Raw genomic sequence first — 22462 nt, forward strand, 5'->3', positions numbered from 1 at the left:
TGCGCCATTAGCATTGAGGGGCACTAAAGGGTTGTGCAGACATCATCAAGTCAGCGTGGCTGGTTTTGGGGGGAGGGAAGTGGGTGGGATGGGTGGTCCTGGGGGGTGGTGACCTCGAACGGGCGATGGTTAGCGGTCGGAAATTCTGCAGCGGATGTGCCTCGAACTATTTGAAATAATCCCCAACGCCCGGGCCCACCTTCTTTTTATCATTCTATTTGCCTTTGTTTACACTTTTTGGTTTGCCTCATTCTGTTCCTTTTTTTGTGTTTTTTTCATTTTGCTTTTTTGGCTGCGACAACCTTGAACTTTATTTACTTTTCGTATATGCATGGCGACATTTTTATTTGTTTTATGACAACAAGGTCGCTGAGCCGAGCCACAGTTCGTTCCCCCACCCATCTGGGCTATTTAAGTAGACCCTACGGGAATTGAGGCTGTGCGGAAAGTGGGAAAGGTCCTTTTTTTGAGAGAGAGAGAGAGAGAGAGAGAGAGAGAGAGAGAGGGGCAGGGCACACAATGCCTTGGGGGCTCTTCTGCACTTTAAGGATCTTTAAACAAGTCGAGGGATATGCTAATAGCGACTGAGCATTGCATATGTAATGGATACATCTGTATCTGTATCCGTATCTGCAATCTGGTATCGGATAGCGCCGACACTTTGCCAATAGTATCAATCATTCGCACACAAAGCAAATGGAATTCAATGGCCGAAATGTGACTAGTGGGCAAATATTGTCCTGACACGGCATTCACTGTATGTCTACCCATCTAAATAATTGTTTACATCTGCACAATGGAAGGGGAAGACGCCCCACCACAAAGGTCGCCGAACAAAAGACGCGGCATGGAATTCCCAGGATAGACGACCCCTTCGCAATGCATTCGACTATCAACTCTGGCCCTCCATCTCAGCTCGAATTTCTGCCCTATTATGTACACTTCAAAGTAGCCGAAGCTGTTATTTGAAAATTAAACCATATACGTAGAGCTATTTTACAACTTGCTTGACTAAAATGCTGGGAAGCTATCAAACTTTGATTGTATTCAAAGGAAATTTAAGCAGGTTTTCAATGCAGTTGAAGTTCGGCTCATTTTCAAAGCATCAGTATGTTTTTGCAATAAAAGGTTTGTCTTGGAAACTGTTATTTGAAGTGTACTGGGCCACACTATTATCCAAGTGCTGGGCTGCCTGGCTGCATTGTTTCTATTTATTTGCTCACACATCCCGATATAGGCACCTCAGTATGGATGTGTGCTAAGGTCGTTGAGGCTTTGTTCGCCGTACTCTGGCTTTTTGACTTTTGTCGACCATATTTATACACATTTTTATTTCTATTTCTATTTATTTCAATGCTTTTATTGTTCCCGCCCATATTCCCTCCGCCCGCCGCTTGTTTGTTTGCTGAGCTCGGGCAAAGTGCGAATTTGTTTTGCTGCTAAATGGCACAAGGCTCTGGGGAAATGCGTCAAAATGTTGTCGAGTGCCGGCCTGTTGGGGAAAAGGCTACAAAACCAAAAGGCGAACATCGGGCTTCGAGCATTATTTCAAAATGAGAGCGAAAGTGCGAGAAAGTGCGGCCAGAAGGTCAAGCCTCTGTAAGCATTTGAGTGTGAAGGCCTACTTACGAATATGTGGGTGGAGGCATTGGTAGGTGGAAGGTGGAACTTGTGTGTTTAAGGGAAAACTTAAAGTAAATATCGGCTGATTTTTCAGCATCGATGCCAGGCACGTAGTCAGCAAAGGCGCAGCTTCCTAATGAAGCTGCCAGCTCACTGGTGCGCAAATTTATGAGTGTTTTTCCGGGGCTAAAAAGGGCAAAAGATGGGTGACCTTGTCTCCCTGGGATTTAAGTGCTTAAAGGTTGGCAAGCGCGACTTAATCTTAAAGGAAAGGAATGGTTAAATCTACAGAGCTACTGATTTATCATAAGTGAAGTCAGATTCCATAGGAAATATTCAGTTGAATAAAATCCAATTATAGCAGTCTAATGATACCTGTCTCTCCTCATCAAGCTCTCTCTCCAATTTAGTACGTACATTTAGCTGACAATCCCTGTAATTATGTCTTTATCCCGTCATTTGCAGCACCAAATCATCCAGCACAACCAGCGAGCGGGCGTGATTGTCAGCAGCGGAGATCTGGCGCTCCAGGGAGTCACTCGTCACCAGGCTGGAAACTACACCTGCACCGCTTCGAATGTGGAGGGCGATGGGGATTCCAATGTGGTCGAGCTGAAAGTGATGTGTGAGTATCGCGATGAGTGGGGCAAGGATATTTGCGGGATATGTTGATTTGTGGCCATTGTGCGCACCGCATTGTGTTTTAGCTGACCCATAAAAACGCTCTCTCCTACTGCTGCGTTCGGGCCGTTAACGAACGCTTCGGCGGTGGCTTTAATACAAAATCGAATTGTGGCCCAAAAACCACCTACTTAAATCCTTCTTCGCCGCCACTGCTCCTCCTCCTGCTCCTGCTGGTCCATCTCCACCTCCAGCTGCTGCCGTTCGGTTTTTCGAGTGGACCTTTGACACACAAAAACGAGCATTATTGAGTGTTCGAGTATGGCCAGAGACGAGGATGGATGGCAAACAGCGGGGCATTGGGATACCGATGAACGGCGAGCTCAACTCCCCGCATTGTGCGCTCGTGCGGGCCTCTTGCAGTTTTATTGCGTATACGCCCCATTATTGTGCGCTGCTTGAATGCTCCTTTGTGTGTAGCTGAGCCATGGACGTGGCGCAAAAGTGGATCTGCAAAAAGGGGGAAGTGGACTCACAGGCTTCGAACTTTTGTGGCGCGGCACCATAAGAAACACAGCTTTGATTGCCTGGTATTTATCTTACGAACCATGGATTAACCATGAAAACATTTTTAGTAAACTATTTAAACAATACTATTATTTCAGCACCTTATTTCCTATAAGTTGTTTGCTCTAAACTGATATTTATTTTCGAAAATATTTCATTTTTTACATAGATTTTACTTGATTGATAGCCATAATTATAGTGAAGGAAACTTCCAAAATAGCCGAGCCGAAGGCCACGTTTCCTTAGGTATATTCCTAAAACGGTTTGGGTCTGCAGCTTAAGTTTGTTGCGAGGCTTCTGCCCTCGAAGGACAGGACCGCAAATCTTCTGCTCAATTTGTGCCGGATTCCTGAACTTGGCCCGGTCTTGAGTCAAACTTTGGTTAATTAGTTTGCCTTTTTCGAGCAATTTAGCAGGCCAAAGATGCTTCTATTCATTTTCGTCAGACGGCCCTTTAAGCTGTCCCCCTGCTGTTGTGGCCTTATGCTTTTGGTTTTCCGGTGCCATTTCCCCTTTATCACTTCCACTACTGCCTTTTTCCAGCTTTTCGTGCTTTTGTTTTAAGCAGCGAGCTTCCGCTGGCCACAAAACTTAGTGTCCAACTGGTAGCGTTTCCTCTCCCATCATTCTCCCCTTTTCTGCCAGTGTACTCTCGTTTCTCTTGCTCCCCGAGCTGCGCTGAAAATTTGTTTACTGGTCCAGTTTGGCATGCAATATCGACAGTTGTCAAATGGCACAATAAATTCGCCACTTGCAACTTTCAAAAGTTTCGTGACTGTGGCAAGACAGTTGAAAGATTTTCGCCGGCCAAGGATTAGAAAATTGAATATTCTCTGGCTTATGAAATTATATGAATTTAGAACAGAAGAATTCACGAGGGCCTTACCCACTGCAGTACGGCAACTTATCCCATTTTAAATGTTTTTATTTAGGATTGATTAAAAAAAATACATTTTAAAAAAGAAAAGGTAAAGGTATTTAAGTGCTTTAAAATGAGCCAACTCTTCAGTTTCTTTGTTGATTCACCCGTTTCGGTTCGGTTATTTTTCGGCATCTGTTCACTGTTCAGTGTTCAACCGCCCTTGTTCAGCTTATTGGGCTGCTTGGCTTGAATGGCCAAAAATGGAGCTGGTAGGAAGGAACACAAAAGGGTAAACTTTTCTACTTGGCATTTCAGAGCCTGCGAGAAGAGGCGGGCTAAAACAAAGAAGCCACCGCTCAGAGTTTGATGCGATTATTGATTCCAGCTGCAGATGCAAACAGCAGACTGCACTATAGCCAACTTTGATTCGATCTCCGCACTCACCGAATGCTTTTCCCCGACTTTTCGACTTGCAGATAAACCAATTTGCCGGCCCGATCAAAAGAAAATCTATGGAGTGGCGCGAAACGAGGCCGCCGAAATAGTGTGCGAAGTGGATGCCTTTCCGCCGCCGGAGAACTTCAAGTGGTCCTTCAACAACACGGCGGAGACCTTCGACATGCCGCAGAGCGGTTTCCGGCCCCATTCCGCCCAGGGTTCGACCCTCACCTACACCCCCGTCAAGGTAAGTTCCAAAGTGTCCGAAAAGTCGAGGTTCAGGAAAATCGCCTGGGAACCGACAAATGTCGGCGGGATTGAGGTTTGCAGATGATGCGTGACGCATTCGTCATGTTAAATGCTAAACACGTCAGACATTCGATTCATTTCTGGTAAAAGCATGCGGCTCTTTGATAAATTTTTCATTTCATATTTCGCTGCGCTCGCTTTTAATGTGAAATTGTTATTGACACATTTGACATTTTGGTTGCCGGCCATACTGGGCGAAAAAATGCCAGACGGAAATTTACAAAACAATAAAAAATAAAGGCATTTAAAAAGAAGTCTAACAAAGAAACAAACGTTGTACATCTTCCTTATATGTTTTTACTTCATTAGGCAAATGGATTTATCAACGATCTAAGCGCGCATGCAAGAGGTTATTTTTTCAGTGCAGGGTGCCTATCATTGAACTCCACGGGGGCTGTCTGTTATTGAATAGCAAAAATTTTAATTAATAGGCGGGTCACATGGTTGTTGCCATTTATTTGGGCCTCTGTGTGCGTGTCATGTTGCCAGCCAGCAACAGGGAAAGTAAAGTGGAGCAGAGCCCTTCCTGATAGAGACAACAGCCAGCCATTGGTGGCAGTCGAGCGATTTTAATTAAAAATTCTATTAGCACTGCTTTCTAATTAAAAATCCAATAGCAGCACTGCCACCACCACCACCACCATCATCATTATCATCCACAACAACACCATTGAATGTCAAAGGTTATTGGGAAGCACATAAAAAAAATAAAACAAAAAAACAAGAGAGAGAGCTAAAATAAAACGCTAGCACAAAAGAGCAGGAAAAATTATTGGAAGTAAATGCCATTGACTTTAATAGTTATCATCATTGGCCAAAATGAAGAGGATAAAGCTCAGCACCTTCCACCGCTCCATCCGACTCTGTCCGAACTCTTTTGGCTCTGGTCTCTGGTCTCTGTCGCTTTTTGGCAGCATTTCCGCATTAATGGCCCCAATGGCCAACAGCAATTGCGATTGCAGTTTTTGGAGCTCCTCCCCAGCAATTGGCCGAGCAAATTGGCCATCAATGAGCTACACTCCCATCAATGTCCGAATCGTTGGGATTTTGGGTTTTTGCATTTGATATTCCCCATGTCAGGCTCTCGACAGCAGATGTGTACATTTTTACGGTCAGCTAAACCAAGTTGCATGTGGAGTGGCCCATAGAATTTTGCAGCTCAGCAGATGACACTAGCAATCATTGCCGGTTGTTGAAGTTCAAATGTGGGGAGCCTTCAAATTAAGTGGTGCAAGAAGTGATATTCATAGCAGCGATTTTAACGTTATATATTATCAACTAAAATGCGCAATTAAATACTTATGTTACTTATTTATTTAATTTGCAGTTCGAGAGAGAAGGTATCATCTGTTTAAAGCAAGATTTAAGGGATCAAGGGCAACACCTTTTATTGTGTATAGTTAGGGAAAGTTGTATAACAAAATCCCCAACAACATTGAAGTTTTTTTGATTGCCATCTTGAAGACCTAGCCAACTCCTGCCAGAGATTTTTTATGGGCAGATTTTGCCCATCAGCCGGTCGCCACCTACATTTCCGCTTGGCTGTCTGACCACAAACGTGTTAAGTTTTTCGGACTGGGCTTGTGGTCGCTTGTAAGCCAACATGGCTGCCATTATGCGATGACAGTGGAGGAGCTGCAACTGGATGCTGCAAATGGCATGGCCCAGGACAGGAAGGCGGATATTCCAGGGGGGGGTGGATGCTGGGATGTGCTGAGAAGAGGCACTCAACACAGTTGTTCAAGTTGCATGGCACCCAGTTGGTTCGGTTTGGTTTGGTTTGGTTTAGGGTTTTGGGTCCTTCGCTACGTCTGGTTTTTCTAGTTGACCCAGTTTAAAATGTTGCGGTTCCTTCTGCCCTCTTCCTTGCTCTTCCGTCTCTTTAACGAATTTTTCTGTTTTTTTCTTTCTATTCGATCCTTTTTTCGGTATTGAACTAATCAAACTGGCGGCGACAGCCTCGGCTTACATTTCAGCGATCAAACGAACGAATTTCGAGGCAGTCAAACGGCATTCAAATGAGTTCCGCTCACAAACACTAGTCCATCGCACTGATTGGACACACACAATCACATACACACAGACATAAATCATTTAGCCCAATTGAATATGAAAAATCCCTTCCGTTCCGTTGTCATATATGCTGTTTCCGGTTTCCGCCAACCGCAGCTCAAACGTCGTCGTTGCCGTCATCACATTTTGGTTGGGATTTTTCTTTTCGCTTTTCCTTCCCAATTTTTTTATTTTTTTTTATTTTTTTTTTCGTCAGCCCGTGCGATTTGCTCAAAGGCAGCCAACAGCTCATTAATTTTGTTTTGTGCATGGGCATTTCTCCTTCTCCATTTTCCCACATTTTTTTCCCTCGATTCCATTGCTATTTTCTATGTGTGAGCAGAGCAATTTTTGCCAGGCTTTCATGTCAAGCAATTTCCGCTGCTGACATATAAATTTCTCAAATATTTCACAAAAATAAATGTCGGTCTCTCCGGCTTTTTGGGGCATAGCTCCACCGCGCTCTGTGTGAACCCCAGTGCAAGAAACTCATTAAAATGTCACTTAAATGTTTAAATTTTTAATTAAAATGCATAAATAATAACAGTAGACTTGACTTGAAACGAAATGCACAGAATGCAATGCCTTGAAGTGGCATTTTGTCCTCTTTAGAGCCCTTAAACACACACACAGATAAACACAGGCACTCGCACCAACACACACACACACACACAGGGAAAAATATCAAGTATACGTTGGCATATACTTGCATTCTATGGATTTTGTTTTCGTTTGTACGGCTGCAACTGCTGCTCCTGCTGCTGCTACTGCAACAATATTTACACTGTTGCTGGCGCAACATTAGAACAATATAAACAAAATGAAATAATCATAATAAATAGAGGGGCATAAATTCAGGGGCCCCAGGGACTGGAAATTATCAAGGATTGTCGGCCCGGGCGTTGACAGTTGCAAATAGAAAAAGCAGAGCGTGCTGTGCATCTCCCACATTGATTATTACTTAAAATGCCTGGCAATTGTCTCTGTGTGTGTGTGTGAGTGTGTTTATGTGTGTGATAGTGAGTTGGTTTCTGGTTACTGGTTTCTGGTTTTGTGCTTTTGGCCCTGGCAGCTCCATTATTATATTGCCGCAGCCGTAGCTCCTGCTTTTAGCCACTTTCCCTTTTGGCCCGGTGGTGTTGATGCGCAGTGTTGGCAGCTGCCAACATGGCGCCTTTGTGCCAACACTTTAGCCACATACAGTATAGTACAAACACCAACACAACACAACACAGCACAGCCCAACAAAAACTGCAAACGCAATTACACACTAGGCTAACACACGCATAGATGAACACCTATTTTAATTTTCATAAATTTGTCATAAATTTGCATAAGCACTGTTGCTTAAATTCCGAGTCAAAGGCTGCAGAATATTCGCAATTTATTTTCGTCTGACGGCAGAATAAGCTGCTTGCACACAAAGAAAGTTACTTCACTTGAAGTACGTTTTAATTTAGAGATAGTTTCTGGAAAAGGAAGAAGTTTTAATGCTTTTAATAGGTTAAAAGAAATTAGTATTTACATCATTTATTTTAAAAGCAATATTCGTTTAGGAACTATTTTAAAGTGTGCCAATCAAAGTTAAAAAGCTTTATTTTTGATAATATATCTCAGTATCTCAATTTCAGTTAATTGGATGTTCGTGGTTCGTGAACTCAATAAAATCCTAATGGCAACCCATCGATTTTTATTAGAAAGAATGAAATAGGCCCAGTAATCAATCAGAGCTGCCAACTCTCAAACTCTTTTTCTAAACGATTGGAGTTTCCATCAGCGAAGGCCATAGATCCTTAACCATTCTCTCAATTTCCATAAATCTCGACTTTCTCCCAGGCAGTTGGCAAACTTTTCTTTTGGTGTGTGTTGGTTTTGCTTTTTTTTTTTGTTTTTTTGTTTTTTTGTGACCCATGTTTTTCTTTTCTTGCCCTAATTAAAATGACAGCCACGCCCCCGTTGCGAGTCAAAAAGATAGCAGAAGCGAGGTTAAAACGCGTGCGGACTGACAAATAGGCTGCAATTTGCGTTGACTTTTCGCCGTGCACCCGAAAGTGATTTCAATTTTTAATGAGTCCTGCCAGCCTGAAGTTGATTAAGTGCGTTGATTCTGGTGCTCGCAGTCAACGGAAAAGGACAAAGGTAAATACGCCCCACAAAGACACAATGATACGTAGATACGTAGTTACATACGTATTTACGGGCCACGAAAGCGAATCGATTGCTGGGGACGTGTTGTGCGAATGGTCCACTAGTTCGGTGGGTGTGTGTGGGAGTGCGTCGGTGTGGGTGTGCACTTGACCGGAGACGAAGGATTTCATTAGCACAACATTTGACAAAATGCTAACAAACAAACAAAACAAGCGGCACAAACAATGGCTAAGACCGCAGGCGGCCACTTAGCACTGGGATACAATGGGATAGACAGGCATTAGAGCCATGTTAACATGACTTCCTTCCTCGCCCACAATTCGCACGGACTTGGATGTAAATGTACGAGTATATGTATATGCTATCCCGTATATGGGGATATCCGTGGGGCAGGACCACAAAATGCTTCATTTGTTTTTACTGCCGGGCATTTTTCCTTCCGGCTTTCACTTCGGCCTTCCAGCATTGACATGACATGAAATTATATTAATGAAAAACTTATTGACAGCTGCAATCAATCAGGGGCAACTCTGACAACGCACTGGCCCCGTATCCATATTGATTTAATGAATTAAGTTCACATTGATGTCGAGCGCGGCTTCTTCAATTCCATTCAACTGAGTGTCCAAGTGTTGAACTTACATAAGTAGTAGCATAAAAAATAATTTTAAGAGCTTCTGAATTTTTGATTTCGCATCACTAGAATGTAGAATGTAATAGAATAACTTCTGACACAACATTATCGTGGTAATTTCTAAAAATAAAAATATGTATGCGTTTGGGGCCCTGAATGAGCCCAACGATTGTCCTCGTGTTCAATCTATTTTTACCCATGTTCACCCTTGAGTATTGACGAAACACTGTCTCCTCCGCTTTTTGCAGGAAATGGACTTTGGCACCATCATGTGCTGGGCCGACAACAATGTGGGTCAGCAGAAGGAGCCCTGTGTGTTCCATTTGATAGCCGCTGGCAAACCGGAAGCGCCCACCAATTGTACGGTGGTCAATCAAACGTCCGACTCGCTGGAGGTTTATTGCATTGAAGGTGAGTTATATGGCCCACACAGAGCTCATACATATATATATATGTAACATATATATACGTCAAATTGCCAGCCAATTTGTTGCCCTTTTTCATTCGCTTCGGTTTGGTCGCTTTTTTTCCCCTCCCATTTTGTTTCTATAATTGCTGATGAGCCAATCAATGGCCGAAAAAGGTATTGGTCAATGGCAGAGGGGCCAAAGGAGGAAGGCGCAAGTGGGAGTGGTCATGTCCTGAGACTTCCTTTGCAGCATGAACACGAGTGTGCGAACGCTGTAACATGTATATGTTGAGTTTCCTGCAACGCTTTTCAGACTCATTTAAAATACATGAGCGACTTAAGTGCACTTTGGCAGCCATCTACGAGTATGTCTATCCACTCATACAGATACCAATTCGTATTCCGCCATACACTCAAACACACACAAAGTTACACACACTAACAGATATCCACACAATCGTAAAGCACAGCCAACTTCCTTTCGTGATGCAGACACAAATAATAAAAACGCAATGAAAGCATAAAACTAGAAAGGAAACGCTTCGCAGAGCGGGTGGAAATAATGTTCCTAAAATTTCAATTCCAGTTTAAAATTTGCAGTAATAAATAAAATAGAAGAAGACTGAAGACCGGTGATGAGCGGAGCTGGAAGCTGCAAGGACGATGAGTGCACGGCCGAAAGTTAAGCGCAAATTTGTACATACAAAATGTTTTGGCTTGTTAGGCAACTTGCTGCCTTCCAGTTGCCAGTTTCCAGTTGCCAGTTACCAGTTTCCGAAGACTGAGAAGACCGAGAGCGGAAACTTTAAATACAAATTCAATTCGCATATTTTATGCGCAGCGCAAGAGTGGAAAACGCAAAGACAGAAAAATGCCAGCAAAGCGCAAAATAAGCAGCACAAATTGCAGTCCCAGAGTTCAAAGTTCGCAGCGATAGAGTTGCACATTAGCGCAGACAGAGAAATGTCCTCGCAAATTGCAACAGCTCCGAGCTTATGATGCATTTATGCAGTCCTTGAGTGCCGAACCGGAGACAGAGACATCGAGGGGGTCGGCAAAAGCGGGGGGCTGAAGGGCGGAGGAAAAACCGGAGGGAAAAGCATGCGGATCCTGCGAAAAGGCAACGCAAATCAAAGCGTTGCATAACGAGGCGGCTGCTGCAAGAAGTGCAACAAAAAGCGCATAATAACTGCATACTTAATGGCGCTCTTTCCCGCTACTGTTTGTTACGCCCCCGCATGGCGCTTTCCACTTTTCCTCCCCCTCCCCCACCATCCGCTTTAAGCGCTCGATGTTTTCCACCAATTGCCGGCAATCGCAATTGTTGTGCTTACTTAATGTTGTCTCAAGTGCTTGCCCACTTCGCGTATGCGTAATGTGTAATTGCATTACTACGCGCTGCAGAATGGCGAAAAGCAGGGAAATTCCTTGGCAGTTACGATTCATTGTTGCGATTCATGGAACTGCTCGGAAATGCTCGAGTTTTCCCTTTTTTTTACGTTTGATATGCCATCTGGGCTGGCGCATGTGGCAGCAATTACTTTGTTGACTTAATCTTTGGCTTTAGAGGTTTCCAAATTGAAAGGATGCACATAAAGTAATTTTGTTTATTCTAATAAAAACTGTCATAAACTATAGATTAAATTCAAAATTGAAAGCACATTTTATTTTGTTACTAAATTTACTTAGTTTTAAGTAACAAGATTTTAATTCATTCGGAGTAAACTTACCAACAATTTAATCTGAGTAGAACAACCGCTTTGAATTCCTCATCAAACTATCTACTTATCTAGCCCTCGTTAAGCGGCCACGTTGCGTATACTTGATGACCGAACTTTAGTTTCCATTACGTATGCAGTGCAGCGACGGCTTAAAGCTGCTACTGTTTCATCTCTCCCTCGCCGTCTTGAAAAGCCATTGTTCGCCTTATTACCGCATCACTCCCACAGTCCGCCCACTTCCGCCCCCTTTTCCGTCCCCTTTTCCACCCCCTTTTCCGAACCTCCGGCTGCTAATTTAGTGGCTGCACATTATTATCATAGTCATCAGCATCATTAAAACTTTAACGCAAGTTGTTTAAGCGCAACACAAGAGCAGCAGCATCAGGATCAGGGTAGCGCACACAATGCGATACTTTTTATATTGCACTTCACATTAAGGCGAACGACTGCTGAAATGCCACGCCTCTTGCTGCCATATACCAAACACCGCCCAACAGCCCACAGCCCTTGGTCGTTTGTTTTTATAATAACTCAACTTTAGCTGCGGTCGACTTTAATAAGCCAGCACGCAAGTTGGCCAACTCAACTCGACGTGGCCAACGCCGCAGCTCAACTCGGCTCAAACCGAAGCGAACGGAACTTAAACCAACGACTCTCAGCCCGCCTTGAATCGAATCCAATGCGCGGTGCTGAAGACAACTCCACATCTTTGGGGGCCAAGTTCGGTTGGCTACTGCTGTTTTTATTTTTCCATTGCGCGGAAAACAAAAAATATAACAAACTTACAGGGCAACGGGAATGGAAACGGCAGCTAACCAAACTCATCAAGCGTCGGTTTAATATAATAAAATTTCAGCTTATAACATTTTGCTTCGCTGCTGACGATGCTACTGCACTGAGAAATAATCGAATTTAATGGCGAATAAAGTAATGCAGTAGAAACTGCATTTTCAGAATATAGTTGTACAGAATATAGTTGCACAGTTTAAAAGCAACCATTAGAAAATGTTATCCTCAACACTTACTGGATGAAAATTCAGGTTTAAATGGTTTTAAATACAGTTGATATTGTTATATGTTATGAATTGAAGATGATGAATCAGTGTACTGAGTGTCTAAATGCCTTTTTTTGAGTGTACTGCCATTTCTGCTGCTGGTCGCTCTTGCTTTATTATTTTTACTCCACTTGCGCTGCTTCCATTGTTGCTGTAGCCAAGTAAATAAAATTAACCCATTACAATGAAGTTTTTTTTTGCTCTGACAACGGAGCTGCGGCAAATTTCATTAGCTAAACGTTTTAAAGTGCGCACAAAATGGCCGCCAACGAGAAAGCGTAGGAGGGGGTGGATTCCTTGAAAGGGAGCACAAAATAAGAATGGAATAAACCCACCGAACCACCCAGCCACCCACCGAACAATGACGCTTTGAGGCAAAGGCCAAGCACATTCTCTTTACTCTATTTCCGTGCCCTTTTCTTTGTGCCGGCGAATTCGGGTGGCTAAAAAGGCGGCCAACAACAACTGAAATTCATAGCAACATATAAAACATTTTCCACAACAATTTCTCCTTGGGACCCGGGGGCGTGTGCCCGGCTGAAGTAGTTGTTGCTGGTGGAAAAACCCGCTCTAAACCTTTTCACTGGCCGCCGCTTTTATTACAAAATATTTTAACATTTTTCGCAAGTGTTTTAAGTCGGCTTTTGTGTCTACAATGAAGTGGCATTTGAGCTGCCAAAGCTAGCCAAAAACAGCCGCTAAAGAAGTGGCCCAACATTAGCCTCTTACTTTTGGCCAAAAACCGCTTCGCCTCTCCTCTTCAGTCAAAGGGGCGAACTGGAGTGGGTTTTGGGCCAGTTCTTTTGTGGTGTGATTAAATGGCATTTAAAATGTAACTTTAGATTACTCTAAATATATATTTTCGGCAGCAGTTGAAAGTTGAGGGGCACTTCAATTACCAGAGAGTTCAACTCAAAGGGATGACCTTAAGTTGGGTGTTTCTAAGTACGGCTTAATGTATTTACGGTTAAAATAAATACAAAAGAACATAAAAGAGTCTTCATCGCTGTTGAGTTCATGGTCAACAAATAATTTGTTAAATGCCTTTTATTGTAAATGCTTTTCTATGATGTAAAGGTTTTCTTACTAAATTTGTTTTGCAAAGTTTGAAAGCTTTTAGTCAGTGATAAAGCCATTTATCTGTTTTACCTGGCATCAAATAAAATCCCAAAACCAAAGTCCTGGCATTTGCAGTCATAAATAAATCCCGCCAAGCCCCTAAGCAAAGTATAAATAAGACTCGCCAGTCCATCGACAACTACTTAATATTAATAAGCTCCAAGTTCCGTCCCCTTAGCAAATACCAATACCGACCAATATGCAAAGTAAGCCGCAGTTCGTGACAAGTTATGCATTCGCTGTGTGCTCTTATTTTCGCAGGATTCGATGGCGGAATGCGGCAGTGGTTCCTCATGGAAATCTTCGATCAGCACAGTGGCCAGCTCCAGGCCAACATCAGTGCCAAGTTTGCGGCCCTGAGTGTTACGGGTCTGGATGCTGGTCGTCTCTTCAGGATCTATGTGTATGCCGTCAATGGACGAGGACGCAGCGATGCCATTGCCCTCGATGGATACACTTTGAAGGCCGCCGAGAAGCAAACCGGTTAGTGAAACAATACTATTACTAAAATTTTAAATGTTTAATTCATAATTCATTAAGAGTGGGCAATCCAGTACTGCAGGAAATATTGCCTACTCAGTTATAAAGTTCGCTTACCTTTTTTTCCAAAATTATAAGAAGTTAGCTCTTTCCCTAAGTGTTCCTTTGTTTTTTATGATTTTAATATGCTAATATCGAGACTTACTCTCATTTCTTTGCAAAACGAAGCGAACTGCATAATTTAATGCGGCGAAAAGCCGCTATATCAGTTTCACAGCAAAGATTGTCCTGCGTTTTATGATTATTATGCCACCTCGCAATTTAATTACGCTAAACTGCTCAATGAATTGTAAATTCAGCGACACAAAACTTTCGCCTGCAGTTTTCGGCCAGTAAACGCAAAATTTTATGAATTTTATGCAGCCTTCCCACGCAGAAAGTAGCGCAAAAAAATCTGAAATGATTAGCATTAATGAATTGGGGTTGGAAGAATGCGGATAGCGACTTTCTTTTATTGAGGGTAAGGGTAAGGGGTCTAAACGAAAAAGGAAATTGTAATGCTAATTAGCCAAAGGAAGAGCTGACAAGAATTTTATTTTCATTTTGGTACGTTTCCCGTTTGGGGAAACAAAACGAAAGGAAGTCGAAAAGCGAGCAGGGCATCTAGAAGGGACAGTCACATTTTGTGTAAACAACTTGAGCCGACATTTCAATTTTTCATAAAGTCAGTCCGAGCAGCGGCAACTGGGGAAAGAAAAGTGCAAAGCAAACACAGCAAACGGCAGGAAAAGCAGAGAAAAGCTGAGATGGAAATCAGAAAAGAAAATTGTCTTGGCTGGGTCAAAGCGTAGATGCTCTGGGTAAAGGTTAAGCTTGATTATGATCAGCATTTATAGAGGATTCATTCAGTCAACGGAGATATTTGTACCCCTCCTACAGACACGGAAAGAAATCGAAATATTTTGTTCGGTCGTTTTGTTATGTAAGAGAATGAAATACTATTGTAAGATGATTCAACTTTTGACCATATTTTAATCGCATTTACCTTTGCAGTTGCCTTGACCTCCTACAAGGGCAGTGCGCAGAGTCCGGATAACTTTGAGCTGACACCGATCCTGTCGATTGGCATCTTCGTGGGTATCCTGGTGGCCATCGTGTGCATCGGTATCGGCACAATTGCCGCACTGAAGCTGCGCTCGCACAAGCATCAGCAGCAACAGAAATTCGTACATCCGAATGCGAAATTCTCACGTCCGGGCAATTTGCAAATTAAGGATAAAATCTCATTGCCATTGAGTCACTCCGAGGAGATGTACGACGAGAAGAATCCCGATGTGGTGCCCTACAATGAGGGTAAGTTACCGGTTCCCAAAAACCCTTTGCTTAGATCCCCAGCCTCTGGGTGGTGTGCCCTCAAGATAAATGGCGTCTGGCCAGGCAGTTCTGTTCACAATTTATGGCCGCTGGCTTGGGGGCTTCCCCTTATGCAAATGCATTTGACAGGCCGTCCAGGGCTCATGCAGGCAAAACAAACAGGACCTAAAGTCCTGAGGAGTTGGTGGAGATCTGGTTGGAGAGCTGGCTGCATTTTTGTGCCAGTGCTGAAATATTTAAATGACAGCTAATTGCTGTCAGCTCCTCGCCGGTTAGCTTGTTTGCTCGTGTGTCTGCAGTCGAGGGCCTTAAAGACCCTGTTAAATGGGGAAAATGGGTAGTAGCAGCAGCAACAGCAGCAGCAGAAGGAGCAGCAGCAATTTCACTCACTGCACGTGCTCGCTTGATTAATGGCAATCAAGAAATCAAGCGGCAGCTAAAGCAGAAGCAGCTCCACCAGCACAGCACAACAATTTAATCAATTTTCCAAACGTAAAGCAATTTCATGGCCAAAAAAAAGAGAGAGAAAAGTAAACTATGGGGAAAGCCAAGAAAGCTGGCGATGGGGGCAAAATGGGGCAGGAAGAAAACTTGGTGCCGAAAATCACCAAAAGATTTGAGGGCGTCGGCCGGGCCAGAAACTTTTGCCATGCTCCTGCTACTTAACAACAAAGCAGAGAAACGAAAACGAAAACGACGTCGTCGGCCAGCTAAAACTTTCCAAACTAACTAAGCGTTCTCCATTCTGATCCGTTCCATGATGTTCTCTCAATCAACCCAACCCCAACACCAACGCCAACGCCAACCCGAACCCCAACCGGAATTTCCATCCAGTTGATGGCGAATATAAACAAAAATCAGCAACACAAACGCCATCGGGACATCTTTCAACGACCAGCGAGGTGGAAATCAGCTGCAAGCCGGGCTCAACATCCGGCACCGGAATCGTCCAGGCCAACTCGGCGGACAGTGGCACCTATCAGAGCAGCAAGGTGAGTCGACGGCAGTTGGCCAAACTTTTGGCCACCGAAAAGTTTTAATTACAGTCGAACTACTCTATGACGAACTCCACTTTGCCTCCCCCGTCTGCCATCCAAAATGCCGGCAGCATTGCCATGACAAATGCTTTGATTTGATGTCGCAAATTTCTTGCGAAAATCCTAATGCTCTTGAAAACAATTTGGGCCAGATTAGAAAATAAACTTGTGATTTTAGCCCTGCCCGGAAAACTGTTGGCAATTGGCAATGAGGCTTTTTGCCTTACCTCTGGCGCAGGTTGCTCACTTAAGGCGTTATCTTGCTGGTATTCCTGTATTTCCAAGAAAGCCCAAATTGTTTTTTTTAACAAATTGAAAATTAAGTTACTCGTAGTTACCTTGACAAATGCCTCGGTTTTGTCCTTTTCAAAAACTCTTCTAATAATCCTTTCTCAGAAATGAATTTCATTAGGAAACAAATTCAAAATAATAATAGCTTCTAATTAAAACAGTCGCGATAAAAACTAATTTTTGGTTAACTAATTAATCTTACAATTTTATTTATGTGGATTACAAGCTTAGTATAATTATAAAAGTGTACAAATAAATCATTTTTGTCTTAGTTTTTCGTTTAACGTAAATTAAGTATTAAATCTGTACAACATTTAATATTTCGGAGAATTTTTCAATTCCCTGTTTCTGCTCATTTGCTAAACTCATCAGAAAGCGTGATGTTTTTCAATTATTCTTCAGAATGTTGAAATGAAGATAAAACAAAAAGCTTCACAAGTATTTGGGTTCATCAAGCAAATTGTTCTCTAGTGGAATCTCGACTGTTTCAAGAAATTCTCTGATGGCGGTTTATTAAATGCCTGGCGCATTCTCTTTCCTGCAGGACGATGAGCTGCACTACGCGGAGCTGTCGCTGACCAACATGCCATCCGGCAGCAGTGGCGCCTCCAAGAAGGGTCAGCCCATGGGCGGTGTGGGTGTGGTGCAGCACGTGGTGCAGCAGCAGCAGCAACAACAGCAGCAGCAGGGGCAGGTTCAGCATCCCCATGCGATGTTGGGTGGCACCTTGCCACACGGCTCCAGTATGCGGAAGCTGCTGCCCACCATTCCGGCGACGGCGACGCTGCAGCGCCACAAGCCAAATGCGGGCGGAATGCAGCATCCGCACCAGCACGCTCCGCCGCCCACGTACGACTACGATTACTTTGAGGAGCCGACGATATATGCGCAAATCGATGCGTACAAGACGATGCAGGTGGACACTGGCACAGGTGTGGCAGGTGTCGGTGTCGGTGTCGGTGGATCAGGATCGGGTGTAACTGGTGCGGGGGCAAGCATCTCATCGCCGGGGTCGCATGGCACCCCATCCACGGTGTCACCGGGCACCGTGCAAATGTACACCCTGCCCCAGCATCCCGGTGGCTACCACACACTGCCGCACAATCATCACGCACAGCAGCAGCTGGCGGGCGGTCCGCAGAACTCCGCTTCGATGATGCAAATGATGCAGCAGCAGCAGCAAATGCACCACCATCCTGCGTCCAACATGCCGCCCTCCTACCAGCAACACCAGCAGCAACAGCAGCAGCAGCAAATGGCCCATGGCCAGATGCTGGTTTCGAGCAACAGCAGCGGATTGGCCTCCACCACGGCGGCCGTGGCCAGTCCCAGTAGCTCATTATCGGGTCTTTCGGGCGTGGGCAAGTCCTATTCGCGCGAAATAGTCACCGTTCGCACCCCGCTCATGTATTCGCAGCAGGAGAGCTGCGTCTAAGGTCTCCGTCTCCCCCTGGCATCTTACGGATTCACCAAGTCCCCGATTCCACATTCCCGATTCCAAACTCCCGATTTATGTAGTCATGTAAGTCTTGAGCTCTTCGTGGTTGGTGTCTAGGCTAAGTGTTGCCAAAACGAATTGAAGTAAATTGCAGCGTTCTGTGGATTTGAAGCGATTTGAATCGTTTGTGTGCTCGTCGAGGAACTGAATATTTTTTAATGCAAAGCTCATACAAAGGCTGCCACGAAATCCTCTGCACTGAGCATTACAATCCTAATATAAAAACAATAATTCGCAATAATGTGCAACCAGTCAGCCCACATTACTTTTAACTTTAGGCCACAAATGAATAATTCAATCACGAAATATACATATTTTATTTTCGATATGCGGCTGCTGCGGCAGTAACATATCAAATACCGAGATTATAATTTGGGTGTACATACAAACAAAAATGTTTAATTAATGCGTCAGAAAAAGTGGAACCATAACTTAAAACCCAAGCTGTAATATAAATAAATCAAAATTCAATGCGAAAAATTAACAGAAACGAGATGATACATATTCAGAACTCATATTGCATAGCAAATTTTGCACAGATTGCAACATTTTTGAATGCAGTTAGACAAATTAGATTTTATTTTTCAATCAATTCAAAGAAATGAGTAATGCAGCAGAAGATGATTGTTCCTTCCTTACAGTAAGTACTCAGATGGACACACAGCCTAAGCCATATTTTTTCATCAGATTACCACACACTAACGAGAAGTATATATTAATTTCGAAGGATACTTTGTAAATGTTTGTAAATGTCAGCTGAACAGTAAGGAGCTGCAATTTGTTAGGAATTGGCTCAATGAACGCATACAACTAGAATAAATTTAGTAAGTATATCCTTGATATAATAGACTTAAAGCTCACGCTCACTCAACCAAAGACGGGTGAGCAATGCGAAAGCGCACCTTCTTGGCAATTATATTGAAAATTAATTACATTATTCAAATATATGGTAAACAATATAAATAAAACAAACACCCACACCCAAAGACTCAACAGACACACATACACACATACAAAAGCAAATTAGCTGCAATTAGCTTAGCATAAATGAATACTAAGTATTAATGTGTAAATAGCAAAATCGTAAATCAAATGTATTACCGAACCCAAAAAGCAAATCAAACAGAAACGCTGCAAATTAATGAATGTAAATTAGTTGCACATTCTATCCAAAACAAAAAAAAACTCCCAAGACTATAAATAACAAAAAGAAAACACAACAAGGACCTATTGTTGGTATGTAAAATTTGAAAATAAAAAAAAAGAATAGCAAAACCAAGAAAAACATGTGGGAATGTTGTTGTTTGTAAATGGCATTTATATATCAAATTGTATTTTTTCTCTTCAATGTTTGAACTGTGAAAAGGCATAAAAGAAACAAAATAAATGCACATTGTAAATTATTGTTACATTTTAATATTTAATATATTATTTTAGGGAATGGAGGAGAGAACACACACACACACAAACGAAGCAGAAATCAATACTTCTTTAAAAGTGTGTATAAAACAAAAAGTTGAGCCGTAAGTGTAATAGACAGATTATTGGCCCAGCATGGCAAATGCAATTTCCATTTCCAGCTAGTTAAGATGAAAATAAAAAAACGAAAAAACAAACTAAAAAAAAGAAACAAGTGATTTCTCTTACATCAATTAGAACGAAATACAAACAAACGTGCATATATGGTTCGGTCATCATCATGTGTGCGTATATTTCTGCATGTAAGTGTTCCAACCAATCTGAATATAAACTAAGTGTAGCTAATTTAACGTCTAAACGAAGCCATAAAAGATAATTGTAAAATATATTAATGATTTAGTTTAAAGCCAGGCATATACTCTACAAATGAATTATGAATGTATGTTATGATTAAGCACTCGAAACGATATGGAAAATACCCCTCCCCTATCCCAAATGAATACAAGGAATACAATAATAACTTGAATCACAAGAAACAAACTGAACAGCAAACAACTGAATGAACTCAACCAAATAAATCCATACAAAATTTCAATGAAAAGCGTTCCAGCATTTTTTCTTTGCGAGCGGGATTCAAAGATTTTTCACAGATTTCAGATGTCTGCCTTGGTGGCATTATCCCGTCTCAGTCAGCGATGAGGCTCAAAAGAAGTCTCGGCCCATTAGCGACAAGGCTTTCACTGCTGCAGCACTGCAACAATTTTAATGCACAGTCGAATGCAGTGAGAAAAAAACATACAAATTTAAACATTTCATACAAAAAGTTTGTATTTTTATTGATAAATATTTCAATCATTCTAATTTATATCAAATAGTTGTATAGTTGATTTTAATCAGCTAACGCTCATCTTAAATACATTTACTTCAAATAATATAAAATATTTTGTTAGTGCAGAAACACAGTCGGAGGTAAATTGACAATGCTGTGTTGCTGGCGTCTTCTTGTAACGGAGGCCCCAAGGCCAAAAGCAAGGCAAGTAGCCTTTTCAAATTGTGCACTCAAATGGACACAGGCGAGGACACGCGACAACGTGGCGTATGAGTTATTTTGGCTTGTGTATATGTGAGCGCTACACTAGCAGCTCTTCCATTTGGCTTTCCTCATTTTTCTTGGTCGTGTGTTTGGTTTACACATTTTTTTTTCTATTTTGGCAAACGTTTGCATGTGCAGCGAAGCGAAGATCTAAGAGAAATGAGACAGCAGGAGACATCACATGGATTTGTGGCCTGGCAATGGCAATGGTCATGTTTGACAAGCTACCCGGGATGCTCATGACTTTGCTCTCTGCCCATTTTGCTCGGTATTTTAAAGTATTTGCTTCATTCTGCTTTGCTTGGCTTAAAATTAAAAAGCACACACACAATGATTCGCAAAAATGATAAGAACAGGAGACAGAAATTGAGATTGGTGCGGGGGACAAAATTAAAGTTGCGGGCCAAAAATTACGACATCGTCTGGAGTTACATGAAATATTTAAACATTTATTTATTAAAAACCGTAGAGACGTAGTCATTTCTGATTTAATAGAGTTTCTAAAAATCTACTCATTACTTATGTGGACTAAAAATTTTAAAGTGTACGGAAACACTAAATTCGCCTCCTGGGCCGCCCAATATTTTATTTTGCAGTCCATTAACCCTGGAAGATTTATCCCGGAGTAATTATTGGGCGAAAAACGTCATTGGCCCTTCGTTTCGGTGACAGATTCGGAAAATTTAAAAACTGCAAGGACTACGGTCAACTAAACATTTCTTCTGATAGCTGGAGTTTAAACGCGTTCAAGAAACAAAATACTTTAATTGAGAAACCCTATTTATATTAAAAAGTACAGCAGTTTTTTTCGCCATTTACACATGCATATTTATAAGCGCCATCGATCCACTCTCAACGGAATATGAAAGGGACCTCAATCAGGATCCCCCGATGGCGTTTGGTTGGCTGGCACTTGAACAACCCTTCAGTTGGTTCCTCTTCGCTTTTGTACCCATCATCCATTGTTATCTGCTGGCCATTTGTTATGCGCAGACCAGGCACCAAACACCGTACCGTTCGATGGCAACCAGGTCAGTTTATCCTGTCCAAAGGGTGCTGGAGAGGAGCCTGGAGAGGCAAGGAGATTTGTTGGACATCCATTCATCAGAATCGGTGCGCATAATGCAGGCGTATTTATAACATTTGACAGAGCATCCACAAAGCAAAACGTAGCGCAGCCAGGCAATACGTAATCGCACTCACAGGCCCGCACTCTCAAGCACTATTTATAATTATTGAACTCGGGGATTACGGACTGACTGCTGCACATGTGAGCTGCAATGCATCTGAGCAATGCGAGTGCAAGCAAAACAATCTCATTACCATTACTTTTAAGATGCTCAAACTTTCAATCAATTTCCCTGGCAATATCCGCCGGGGCACTCGGCAGAGCCTGGGGAACTCGAGGAAGTCTCAAGCACTCGCTTCTTGCCCATTGTTGCTGCCTCTTCTGAAGCCCATTAGTTTTTGTGAGGGCGGGTTGCTTCATGAACAGAAAATCAAGTAAAGAAACTCATTACTAATCGAATTTCTAGGAATATAGATAAAAGAATTCATACTCGTAGAAAATTCACTTAAATGCACCCTTTCAAGTAATGAGCGAGTTTATTATCGATAAAAACTATTTTGTATCCTATATAACATATGTTTAACACGAACTCGTGTTCGATGGGTATCTGACAGTCGAGCTCTACCCAAGTTCTGCCACTTTC

At 42.5% G+C, this 22462-nt stretch overlaps 1 protein-coding gene across 2 annotated transcripts in view; it reads left to right on the forward strand.

Annotated features, from left to right (window-relative positions):
* The window catches only part of LOC6536579 (hemicentin-1), a 79638-nt gene extending 59380 nt beyond the window's left edge, over positions 1 to 20258 (forward strand). For both annotated transcript variants that reach the window (XM_002097119.3, XM_039375280.1), the window contains exons 11-17: positions 2089 to 2248; positions 4150 to 4358; positions 9503 to 9665; positions 13820 to 14041; positions 15092 to 15391; positions 16247 to 16404; positions 17285 to 20258. In XM_002097119.3, coding sequence (XP_002097155.2) covers positions 2089 to 2248; positions 4150 to 4358; positions 9503 to 9665; positions 13820 to 14041; positions 15092 to 15391; positions 16247 to 16404; positions 17285 to 18175 — 2103 coding nt within the window. In that variant the 3' untranslated portion in view covers positions 18176 to 20258. The remainder of the gene's footprint in view (positions 1 to 2088; positions 2249 to 4149; positions 4359 to 9502; positions 9666 to 13819; positions 14042 to 15091; positions 15392 to 16246; positions 16405 to 17284) is intronic.
* Positions 20259 to 22462: the final 2204 nt, after the last annotated feature.

This window comes from Drosophila yakuba, chromosome 3R, assembly GCF_016746365.2.
Source record: "Drosophila yakuba strain Tai18E2 chromosome 3R, Prin_Dyak_Tai18E2_2.1, whole genome shotgun sequence".
In the NCBI taxonomy this organism is placed as follows: domain Eukaryota; kingdom Metazoa; phylum Arthropoda; class Insecta; order Diptera; family Drosophilidae; genus Drosophila; species Drosophila yakuba.